The sequence below is a fragment of the Genypterus blacodes genome, unplaced genomic scaffold (assembly GCF_046128005.1).
Source record: "Genypterus blacodes isolate CSIRO-AG114 ecotype Tasmania unplaced genomic scaffold, CSIRO-AGI_Gbla_v1 ptg000070l_1, whole genome shotgun sequence".
In the NCBI taxonomy this organism is placed as follows: Eukaryota; Metazoa; Chordata; class Actinopteri; order Ophidiiformes; family Ophidiidae; genus Genypterus; species Genypterus blacodes.
This window is the reverse complement of record NW_027466880.1, coordinates 6,314,051-6,325,942: the sequence shown is the minus strand read 5'-3', so window position 1 is coordinate 6,325,942 and position 11,892 is coordinate 6,314,051. Positions and strand designations below refer to the sequence as shown.

Here is an 11,892-nt window from a genome sequence, read left to right as displayed (position 1 = left end):
GTATTACAACCATAGGGAGCGAGCTGAGGGATGCAAACCAAAGAAGGGGGAGGGACCATCTAAATATTTACATTCACACGGCGGATTGTAGAAAAGCAATGAAGCTCTGGTAACTCTTCCTGAACCTGCTGTGGAGGAGGCGCCACGCCGTACTTTAATCTCTCCATCTTCCTGTTTCTTTGTTATGCATCAGGTCTTTACCTTCATATGAGGTGAGTATGTGTGACTGGTGAGTATGTGTGACTGTTTGTCTACGTGTGTGTGAGTGTGTGTTGTTTTAAATGTTTCCACATCAGATTGCTGGATGTTTGCTGCATTTATCAAGCTTTGGTATTTCCAAGTGAATTCATCGCTCGATCCTAAGTGGAGCTGAAGTCCAATCTCCATGGTAACGCTTCGTGTTTAGGTCTGTGTGTGTGGGACGTCAATCTGATGTAATAAACATTAGAGTTTTGTATGAGTCACTGTGTTCCGACCGGGTCCATTATCATGACGTCATCTTCTAACAAAACACTGGGCAGCATGTGGGGATGCCTGAAGAGGAAGAAGGAGATGAGGTAAAATGAAGGAACATTATGTTGAACTAATTTGCCTATCTTTTATCCTTGTGTTTCTCTGTTATCAGGATGCTTCACAGAGCGCCTAGCACCAAGCCACGCCCACAAGGAAGAGGGAGGACTGGGAGCACTTTTGTTCCTTTAGAAAAGAATTCATTCGTTCAATAAATTAGTTAAATGCAACTTTATATGTTATCTTGTTATGTTGTATGGGCTTATTCAGCTATGGTAGGCATGGTGTGACCCATGTCCTGTTTTCTTGTTTTCTTTTTGTCTTTGTTTACTGTAACTGACCTCAAAATGAGCCAGAAACAGGGACTTAGCAGCTGGTCCTCCATATAAAAACTATATAGACCACAGGCCATGTATTATGTTTTGTGCCCTTCAGTGAAGGTATTTTGTTTAGATTAAGGCAATAGATGCCTCCCTATATTACCACAGATTAACTGTTCCTGTTGCCATATCTCTTTAAATGAAACTGCAGAACACAAATATATATAAAAAAGAATGGGGAGAAGATCAAATCAAATTCAATGTATTGCCTAAAGACTAAAAGAAAAGAAAAAATGGGATTAATTTTACCGGGATTTTTGCAAAGTTAGTGTGAAGGTTGGGACTTGAACTCACAACCCCTTGTGATCACCAACCATCAGCTCTACTCTCTGAGCTAAGGAGAAATGAGTTTCTTTGGTCCTTCCTTTCCTTCCTTCTTTGGTCCTTATGCTAGTTTCCTACAGGTGGCAACTTTCAACTTGATATGTGAATGGCATCAACAAAGAAAACCAAAGTGCACAAGTAGTCTGTAGCTCAATGAGTTAAGCTTCAGCCTCATGACCACCAGGTTATGAGTTCAAACCATGTCTCTGCTCACAGTTTCTTTTCAAAATGCTGCTCCAAATCAAAGAGAGAGAAGCCCACAGAGTGCATGCGTTGGTATACACATCTGTGGTGCGCATGATTAGTGCAATACTGTTGACTATCATGGTGATGTTTCCGGTGCCCCGGTTCAATTCTGACTGAAGCAGGTTGTTCTCAGAGCAGTGTAGTAAAAGTATTATGATACTGAACACCACAAACAGCAGGACTCTTGTCATGATTTTAAATTAAAATGTACCCCCTCTAGCACACGTGCGCCCCCTCCTGAACGCACACACACTTGGAGGGGGTACAGGTGCCTGGGCATTGACTCGATGCAAACTGTCAACTGCTCCAGGTGGAGAGTTGCTGCAACTCCCGTGAGGCAGTTACATCACGTGAAGGGACTGACTCTTGAAGCGTGGATTGGAGTTGAACGGGCACTGCAATGTGATGTGCCGATTCCCAAGGCACGCCGCGTCCTCAATGGACTGAGCCACTGCCACGCCCAAGATGAAGTGAGGCCAGAGTGAGACTGATCAGTGAGATCAATCAAGTGGATACAAAGACATAGCTGCTCTTACCTTGGCAAAGGAAAGAGCTAAAGCTAGAGCTCTAGAATTTCAAACACATCATCTAGATGGCATCAGGATAAATTGATGCAAGTTTGGGGAAATGTTAGCCTCCTAAGACCTTGTGTCCTCATATATGGACATTATACTTAATCCACCCTACACCTTATACACCATTGGGTTTAACTTGAACCTGTTGTCCTCATGTCTAAACATTTTCGACAGTCATTAGTAGTCTAAAGATCACTTTGGGTCCATAAATCCAAAACAGCAAGGATAAATTATAAATGCATGCAAAATAAATCCAGTGGAGCTCTCAGGAGGTTAATTTTTTACTCAAATTCTCACAAAATGTCAGTGTAACCATGGACCATATTGGTAATTTCTGTGAAAAGCCCATGACTTGGCAAAGAAAACTTGGCCTCAGTGAGGTGTGTTGCCATGTTTAAAACCGCCCTCTGGGACCTAGTTACTTGTCTCTGGAAAAACTGTTAGTAAAAATACAAAATTGATGAACTGATTGATGTGTGATGGCGGATAGTGATTAAACCTTTAACCAGTTATTAAAACACAATGACAAAGTCATGTAACGAATCAGAATCAGAATCAGAATTGCTTTATTTGCCAATTAAGTATACACTTAACAGGAATTTGCTGTGGTTCTAGTTGCGAACGTATAACATGTAGAAAAGACAACAAAAAACAAAATATAAAACAACATAAAACAACATGTACAAACAGCAGCTCGGCGAATACTTAAATTAAAAACACACTGAATTAATTAAGTCAACTAAATGAATGCTGATGAATAGAGTGTTAAAAAACGTGCAGGGGATTATTGTAATAAATTAACTTAAGAATACTGCTAAATAAAGTGAATGTGCAGGGGTTTATTATGAGTCAGTGGAAGACCCAGGCCTTGTTGATAAGGCCCACTGCAGAGGGGAAGACACTCGATTTGTGGCGTGAGGTTTTGGTCCTGATGGACCTCAGCCTCCTGCCAGAGGGGAGGGTTAAAAACAGTTTGCGTCCAGGGTGGGAGGGGTCGGCCAGAATCTTGCCTGCCCGCTTCAGGGTCCAGGAGGCGTACAGGTCCTGGAGGGACGGCACGTTGCAGCCGATCACCTTCTCCGCACAGCGTTTGATACGCTGCAGCCGGCCCTTGTCCTTGGCAGTGGCTGCAGCGAACCAGACGGTGATGGAGGAGGTGAGGATGGACTCAATGATGGCAGAGTAGAAGTGTACCATCAATGTCTTTGGCAGGCTGAACTTCTTCAGCTGCCGCAGGAAGAACATCCTTTGCTGGGCTTTTTTGCTGAGGGAGCTGATGTTGAGCTCCCACTTGAGGTCCTGGGAGATGATGGCTCCCACCACCAATTCACCAGACGGTCAATCTCCTGCCTGTAGGTGGACTCGTCCCCATCAGAGATGAGTCCAATGAGGGTGGTGTCGTCCGCAAACTTCAGGAGCTGGACTGATTGATGACTGGAGGTGCAGTTGTTTGTATACAAGGAGAAGAGTAGAGGGGAAAGAACGTAGCCTTGAGGGGAACCGGTGCTGATGGAGCGTGAAGCAGAGACGTGTTTCCCCAGCTTCACGCGCTGCTTCCTGTCAGTCAGGAAGTCTCTGATCCACCTGCAGGTGGAGTCGGGCACGTGGAGCTGGGAGAGCTTGTCTTGCAACAGTGAGGGGATGATGGTGTTAAAGGCAGAGCTGAAGTCAACAAACAGGATCCTGGCGTAGGTTAAAAGGGTAGGGTAAAAGCCCCTATCTTGGTCAATTTAAGAGCTAGAACTCTACATTGTTCAAACGCAGCATCTACAGGACACGAGGATCATTCAATTACATTTTTGGTCAAATTTCCCACATGGACCAAATCGTTCGATTGTGTGAAAAGCCCATATCTTGGACAAGGAAAGAGCTAGAGCAGGGGTGTCAAACCCAGTGAACAGTCCTCAAAGTCTTTGTGTCACTTCCCTCCCCAACAGCAAACGAGCAGACTGTCCCAGTAACTCAGCTCAGCTGTGCTCTGGTGGCCTGCAGACACACAGCTGGTCCTTGTATGCAGGAGAATCTAAAGAGTCTCAGAAGAGTCTACTGCCTACAAGGACCTGCAGCAGCAGTTGTGCCAGACTTTCACGAAGTCATGAATCGGAAGCATGAGCGTCTGGTACAACTGGACAGACTCTGCGGAGTCTAGTGGCTACAAGGGCCTGCTGTGCACTACTACAGTCCAGCTGCTCGACTCAGAATAAATACAAATTATTTACATTGTAGTTTCCGAAAAACACATCCTCAACTTGTACTCCTTGTGATCAGCAACTTGTTTCTCTTTATCTGTTTTCTGAAGAGCTGCTGAGAATGCAGTATTCCATTTAACCACAAGAGGGCGACATATACATATTCAACTTCAAAGTTGACGTAGTTTAAAATTGATATCATAATAGCTTTATATACATTAAAGAATCAATATTTACAATATTGATTATTATTGTTATTATTATTATTATTATTATTATTATTTCTTATCCACACATTATTCAACGCTATTGAAATCTGAATAGAGCATAGGTCGGCAATAGGCGACCTATGTTTTTGCTCGTGAGCAAAAACATCTGGCCCGCGAGGTTGTTTGAACTAGATTAGATAATGAAAATGAAAAAACATGAAATCGGACTGCCAGTCTGATGGAGCGGGAGATCGGCAAACGGATCGGTGCGGCGTCGGCAGTGAAGCGGACTCTACTACGTTCCCACCCTCACCTATGGTCACGAACTGTGGGTAGTGACCGAAAGAACGAGATCGCGGGTACAAGCGGCCAAAATGATTTTCCTCCGTAGGGTGGCTGGGCTCTCCCTTAGAGATAGGGTGAGAAGCTCAGTCATCCGGGAGGAGCTCAGAGTTGAGCCGCTGCTCCTTTGCATTGAGAGGAGCCAGTTGAGGTGGCTCGGGCATCTGATCAGGATGCCTCCCAAACGCCTCGCTGGTGAGGTGTTCAGGGCACGTCCCACCGGAAGGAGGCCTCGAGGAAGACCCAGGACACGCTGGGGAGACTATGTCTCCCAGCTGGCCTGCGAACGCCTTGGGATCCCCCGGGAAGAGCTGGACGAAGTGGCCGGGGAGAGGGAGGTCTGGGTCTCCCTGCTAAGGCTGCTGCCACCGCGACCCGACCCCGGATAAGCGAATGAAGACGAGGCGAGACTGCCACTCTCAAAAATGCTCTTTATTTACAAACTTCATTTTCCAAAACAGAAAAATTTCCTCAGTCTAACAATAATGCTTATTTGTTTCTTTTGGATACAAGGGTGAATAAGCACATCAGCGAGGTGCAGCGTGAACGCTCAACATGCAAAAAAAAAATTAAGTCAGTGGACAGTGCCCTGGTGCAGACAGACTGTGAAAAGTAAAACACGAGTTTCAAACATAGCGTAGCCTACTCAAGTTATTACACCAAAAATGTAAACTGATAACAATACAATAGGGAGGCAGTAGTCGAGTGGGTAGAGCTTCCGCTTAAGAACCGGAGGGTTGCCGGTTCGAGTCCCTGCTGAGGTGCCCCTGAGCAAGGCACCGAACCCTCAATTGCTCCCCCCTCTGCGAAGGGTGATAATGTAATGTAAGTCGCTTTGGATAAAAGCGTCCGCCAAATGATCGTAATGTAATGTAATACACTTGCCCTGTCAAATCGGAACAAATCAGTGCAAAAAAGAGGCTCGACCATGGGCTGGAGTGCTCGAAGCTCCTGTTACGACAGAGCAGAAGTGTTACATTTACTGTATGCTTCGTAAGAATTAGGCCTAGCCTACGAGACATTCATTAAAAATTCAGTTCAGATTAGACACTGGTATAGATTACTTACCTAGTGTGAAAAGTGGCATCTCCCGCTTGTCACTATTTTCTGGATATCTGGTGAAATAGACGTCACTTTAATCCTCAGGCAGTTATCCAGATTTTTGTGAGTCAGTCTATTCCTCTCGTGCGTTTTTATTGCATTCATGGCTGAAAATGAGGACTCACACACGTAGGTGGAAGGGAACATTGTCAGAATGTAGTGTGCGACTTTCTTGAGGTTGCTGTATTCCTCGGAGCATAGTCGGCCAACCCAAAAGGCACACAGAGACTCCGCACTTCTCAGCGGATCTCGCACAACTGAGGTGGTTCGGAAATCAATCATTTCAATTTCCAGCGCAGCCTGATCTAAAGAGGGGATCGTTGCTTTTGCCAGGGAGGAGAAGTTGTCGGCTATTTTTACTGCAGGGTCACGTATAAAGTCAATGATGTCTTTGGGGATGGAGTAGTCATCAAACCGAGAGTTGAAGTTGGCTCGTAGCTTCTTGATGAAGTCAACCATCAGCTCCGTCACCTCTCCCGCTGTCCTCTTTAAGGTGCTGAAATGTAGGAGCCTGCCGGTGGATATGTCTGCCTCAAACATCTCAAGCATCCTCGTGAATGACTCCAGTTTTTCAACCATGTCCACGAGTGTTTTGTCTCTCCCCTGTGGCTGAAGGTTCAGCTGGTTTAGGTGGCCAAATATGTCAGATAAAAACGCTACATTGGACATGAACTTTTCATCTTCCAGCAGGATAAGGTGGTCAGCTGCTGCTATGCTCTTGCTCATTCCAAGGAACGCCTTGATCTCATTCAATAGCACGCAGAAGCGATCCAGCGCTTTCCCCTTGCTTAACCAGCGCACATCATTATGAAGTAGCAAGTCATCGTCGGTGGCATCTTCTGACTCTGCCACAAGTTGTCGGAAAAGCCTATGCTGGGTGCTTGATGTACCTCTGACAAAATTAATGACTTTCATGACTTTGTCCATGATATCCCTTAGTTCGCCACTCAGTCTGGCACAAAGGACACTTTGGTGGATGAGGCAGTGCAGCCCATGGATTTGGGGGGCGATTTTTTTCAGCCTAGTCACCAGACCTCTGTGCTTTCCCACCATAGCAGGATTAGGATTAGGTTAACCCTCTCAAATGATAATGAATGCAACTGAAGCAACTCTTCCAGTTTCTCAAATACAACATCTCCAGTGGTGTGCCCTTCTAATGGAATTAGAGACAGCAGCTCTTCCTTGAAATCCTTCCCATCATAATATCTAACATAAACGCACAACTGTGCTACATCTGTTTTGTCAGTGCTCTCGTCTATGGCTAAGGAGAAGTAGTTTGCGCGACTGACACCGTCGATGATTGCACCCTGCACTGCGTCGGACAGCACTTCTATGCGGCCGGCAGCGGTCCTCGCAGAGAGGGACATCTGTTTCACTGACCCGATCACACCATCCATCGACTTGCCGGTATCAAGTTCCTCCAAAACTTTCACCATCATCTCCATAAAGACCTCTGCATCAACAAACGGCTTGTTGTGCTTTGCGAGTACCCACGACGCTTTCAGCGATGCACTCGTTACCTTCTGTTGGGATGTGAGGCCTCGCACCAGGATCCTGCTGCTGTATGCATAACTTCCTTTCAGTGCTTCGATTTTGCGCTGTCGTGCCTCTGTCTTCGGAGGGAATGCAACCTTGAAATTAGCATGCTTCGTTTCGTGGTGCCGTCTAATATAATACTCTTTGCATACAGAGACACCCTCGTTACATATCAGGCATGTGGGCTTTGCATTTATAAAGCTGGGGAGGATGAAAGCATATTTCTCTGTCCATTCTTCATGAAATATCTTATTTTCGTTGTCAGTTTTGCTCTTCAGATTTTTTGATACAGCCATTTTTTGACACTTATCCACTTTGACTTTTTTTTGGATGGGCCATATCTTGGCCTAGGAAACACACAAAAAGCCCCAAATTCAATCACAACATCCCCATGGCACCAGGATTCTTTGGTGCAAGTTTGGTGTCATTTTGACAATTTTGGCCCGAAATCCAATTCCTCGAAAAGCCCATATCTGTGACAAGGAAGGAGATAGAGAGCTAAAATTTCAGACGCAGCATCCAGGCAGGAATGGTATGAATTTGTGTAAATTTGGGGCAAATTGGGGAATATTGAAAATTTTCTAAAAATGTTGACCCGTGGGGCATCGATTTTTGAAACTGGAGAAAACTTGAAAAGCCCATATCTGTGACAAGGAAGGAGATAGAGAGCTCAAAAAATCCACACACACACTCTGGGGGGCACGATGATTCATTGGTATGAGTTTAAAGAAAATTAAAATTTTGGTCATTTTTTTCAGAGGAGGTAAGGGGGGACTTATCCACTTTGACTTTTTTTTGGATGGGCCATATCTTGGCCTAGGAAACACACAAAAAGCCCCAAATTCACACACAACATCCCCATGGCACCAAGATTGTTTGGTGCAAGTTTGGTGTCATTTTGACAATTTTGACCGAAATCCAATTCCTTTAAAAGCCCATATCTTGGACAAGGAAGAAGCTAAAGAGCTCAAAAAATCCACACACACACTCTGGGGGGCACGATGATTCATTGGTATGAGTTTAAAGAAAATTTAAATTTTGGTCATTTTTTTCAGAGGAGGTAAGGGGGACCCTTATCCACTTTGACTTTTTTTGGATGGGCCATATGTTGGCCTAGGAAACACACAAAAAGCTCCAAATTCACACACAACATCCCCATGGCACCAGGATTCTTTGGTGCAAGTTTGGTGTCATTTTGACAATTTTGGCCCGAAATCCAATTCCTCGAAAAGCCCATATCTGTGACAAGGAAGGAGATAGAGAGCTAAAATTTCAGACGCAGCATCCAGGCAGGAATGGTATGAATTTGTGTAAATTTGGGGCAAATTGGGGAATATTGAAAATTTTCTAAAACTGTTGACCCGTGGGTCATCGATTTTTGAAACTGGAGAAAACTTGAAAAGCCCATATCTGTGACAAGGAAGGAGATAGAGAGCTAAAATTTCAGACGCAGCATCCAGACAGAAATGCCATCAATGTGTGTAAATTTGGGGCAAATTGGGGAATATTGAAAATTTTCTAAAAATGTTGACCCGGGTCATCAATTTTTTAAAACTGGAGAAAACTTGAAAAGCCCATATCTGTGACAAGGAAGGAGATAGAGAGCTAAAATTTCAGACGCAGCATCCAGGCAGAAATGCCATCAATGTGTGTAAATTTGGGGCAAATTGGGGAATATTGAAAATTTTCTAAAAATGTTGACCCGCGGGTCATCGATTCTTGAAACTAGAGAAAACTTGAAAAGCCCATATCTGTGACAAGGAAGGAGATAGAGAGCTACAATTTCAGACGCAGCATCCAGGCAGAAATCCCATCAATGTGTGTATATTTGGGGCAAATTGGGGAATATTGAAAATTTTCTAAAAATGTTGACCCGGGTCATCAATTTTTGAAACTGGAAAAAACTTGAAAAGCCCATATCTGTGACAAGAAAGGAGATAGAGAGCTAAAATTTCAGACGCAGCATCCAGGCAGAAATGCCATCAACGTGTGTAAATTTGGGGCAAATTGAGGAATATTGAAAATTTTGGAAAAAAGTTGACCCCCGGGTCATCGATTTTTGAAACTGGAGAAAACTTTAAAAGCCCATATCTGTGACAAGGAAGGAGATAGAGAGCTAAAATTTCAGACTCAGCATCCAGACAGAAATGCCATCAATGTGTGTAAATTTGGGGCAAATTGGGGAATATTGAAAATTTTCTAAAAATGTTGACCCGTGGGTCATCGATTTTTGAAACTGGAGAAAACTTGAAAAGCACATATCTGTGACAAGGAAGGAGATAGAGAGCTCAAAAAATCCACACACACACTCTGGGGGGCACGATGATTCATTGGTATGAGTTTAAAGAAAATTAAAATTTTGGTCATTTTTTTCAGAGGAGGTAAGGGGGGACTTATCCACTTTGACTTTTTTTTGGATGGGCCATATCTTGGCCTAGGAAACACACAAAAAGCCCCAAATTCACACACAACATCCCCATGGCACCAAGATTGTTTGGTGCAAGTTTGGTGTCATTTTGACAATTTTGACCGAAATCCAATTCCTTTAAAAGCCCATATCTTGGACAAGGAAGAAGCTAAAGAGCTCAAAAAATCCACACACACACTCTGGGGGGCACGATGATTCATTGGTATGAGTTTAAAGAAAATTTAAACTTTGGTCATTTTTTTCAGAGGAGGTAAGTGGGGACCCTTATCCACTTTGACTTTTTTTTGGATGGGCCATATCTTGGCCTAGGGAACACACAAAAAGCCCCAAATTCACACACAACATCCCCATGGCACCAGGATTCTTTGGTGCAAATTTGGAGTCATTTTGACAATTTTGACCGAAATCCAATTCCTTTAAAAGCCCAAATTTTTGGACAAGGAAGAAACTAAAGAGCTCAAAAAATCCCCACACACACTCTGGGAGGCACGATGATTCATTGGTATGAGTTTAAAGAAAATTTAAATTTTGGTCATTTTTTTCAGAGGAGGTAAGGGGGACCCTTATCCACTTTGACTTTTTTTGGATGGGCCATATGTTGGCCTAGGAAACACACAAAAAGCTCCAAATTCACACACAACATCCCCATGGCACCAGGATTCTTTGGTGCAAGTTTGGTGTCATTTTGACAATTTTGGCCCGAAATCCAATTCCTCGAAAAGCCCATATCTGTGACAAGGAAGGAGATAGAGAGCTAAAATTTCAGACGCAGCATCCAGGCAGGAATGGTATGAATTTGTGTAAATTTGGGGCAAATTGGGGAATATTGAAAATTTTCTAAAAATGTTGACCCGTGGGTCATCGATTTTTGAAACTGGAGAAAACTTGAAAAGCCCATATCTGTGACAAGGAAGGAGATAGAGAGCTAAAATTTCAGACGCAGCATCCAGACAGAAATGCCATCAATGTGTGTAAATTTGGGGCAAATTGGGGAATATTGAAAATTTTCTAAAAATGTTGACCCGGGTCATCAATTTTTTAAAACTGGAGAAAACTTGAAAAGCCCATATCTGTGACAAGGAAGGAGATAGAGAGCTAAAATTTCAGACGCAGCATCCAGGCAGAAATGCCATCAATGTGTGTAAATTTGGGGCAAATTGGGGAATATTGAAAATTTTCTAAAAATGTTGACCCGGGTCATCAATTTTTGAAACTGGAAAAAACTTGAAAAGCCCATATCTGTGACAAGAAAGGAGATAGAGAGCTAAAATTTCAGACGCAGCATCCAGGCAGAAATGCCATCAACGTGTGTAAATTTGGGGCAAATTGAGGAATATTGAAAATTTTGGAAAAAAGTTGACCCCCGGGTCATCGATTTTTGAAACTGGAGAAAACTTTAAAAGCCCATATCTGTGACAAGGAAGGAGATAGAGAGCTAAAATTTCAGACTCAGCATCCAGACAGAAATGCCATCAATGTGTGTAAATTTGGGGCAAATTGGGGAATATTGAAAATTTTCTTAAAAATGTTGACCTGCGGGTCATCGATTCTTGTAACTAGAGAAAACTTGAAAAGCCCATATCTGTGACAAGGAAGGAGATAGAGAGCTAAAATTTCAGACGCAGCATCCAGGCAGAAATGCCATCAATGTGTGTAAATTTGGGGCAAATTGGGGAATATTGAAAATTTGGGAAAAAAGTTGACCCGGGTCATCGATTCTTGTAACAAGAGAAAACTTGAGAAGCCCATGTCTGTGACAAAGAGGAGATAGAGAGCTACAATTCCAGACGCAGCATCCAGGCAGAAATGCCATCAATGTGTGTAAATTTGGGGCAAATTGGGGAATATTGAAAATTTTCTAAAAATGTTGACCCGGGTCATCGATTTTTGAAACTGGAGAAAACTTGAAAAGCCCATATCTGTGACAAGGAAGGAGATAGAGAGCTACAATTTCAGACGCAGCATCCAGGCAGAAATGCCATCAATGTGTGTAAATTTGGGGCAAATTGGGGAATATTGAAAATTTTGGAAAAAAGTTGACCCCCGGGTCAT

General features: G+C 43.4%; 1 protein-coding gene across 1 annotated transcript; it reads right to left on the bottom strand.

The window, feature by feature from the left end:
* Window positions 1–5,781: 5,781 nt before the first annotated feature.
* Window positions 5,782–7,708, bottom strand: LOC143005454 (SCAN domain-containing protein 3-like). Its single transcript, XM_076156868.1, has 3 exons — window positions 6,987–7,708; window positions 6,002–6,768; window positions 5,782–5,786 (listed from the first exon to the last, which is right to left on the bottom strand). Exons 1-3 carry the CDS (start codon window positions 7,706–7,708, stop codon window positions 5,782–5,784), a joined length of 1,494 nt encoding a protein of 497 aa, XP_076012983.1.
* Window positions 7,709–11,892: the final 4,184 nt, after the last annotated feature.

Bases quoted from the DNA above. Each gene is read 5' to 3' on its own strand.
- LOC143005454 (XM_076156868.1), bottom strand. From the start codon at position 7,708: ATGGCTGTATCAAAAAATCTGAAGAGCAAAACTGACAACGAAAATAAG. The intron at 6,769-6,986 runs GTTGCTTCAGTT...TAATTTTGTCAG, and splicing joins GTATTTGAGAAACTGGAAGA to AGGTACATCAAGCACCCAGC.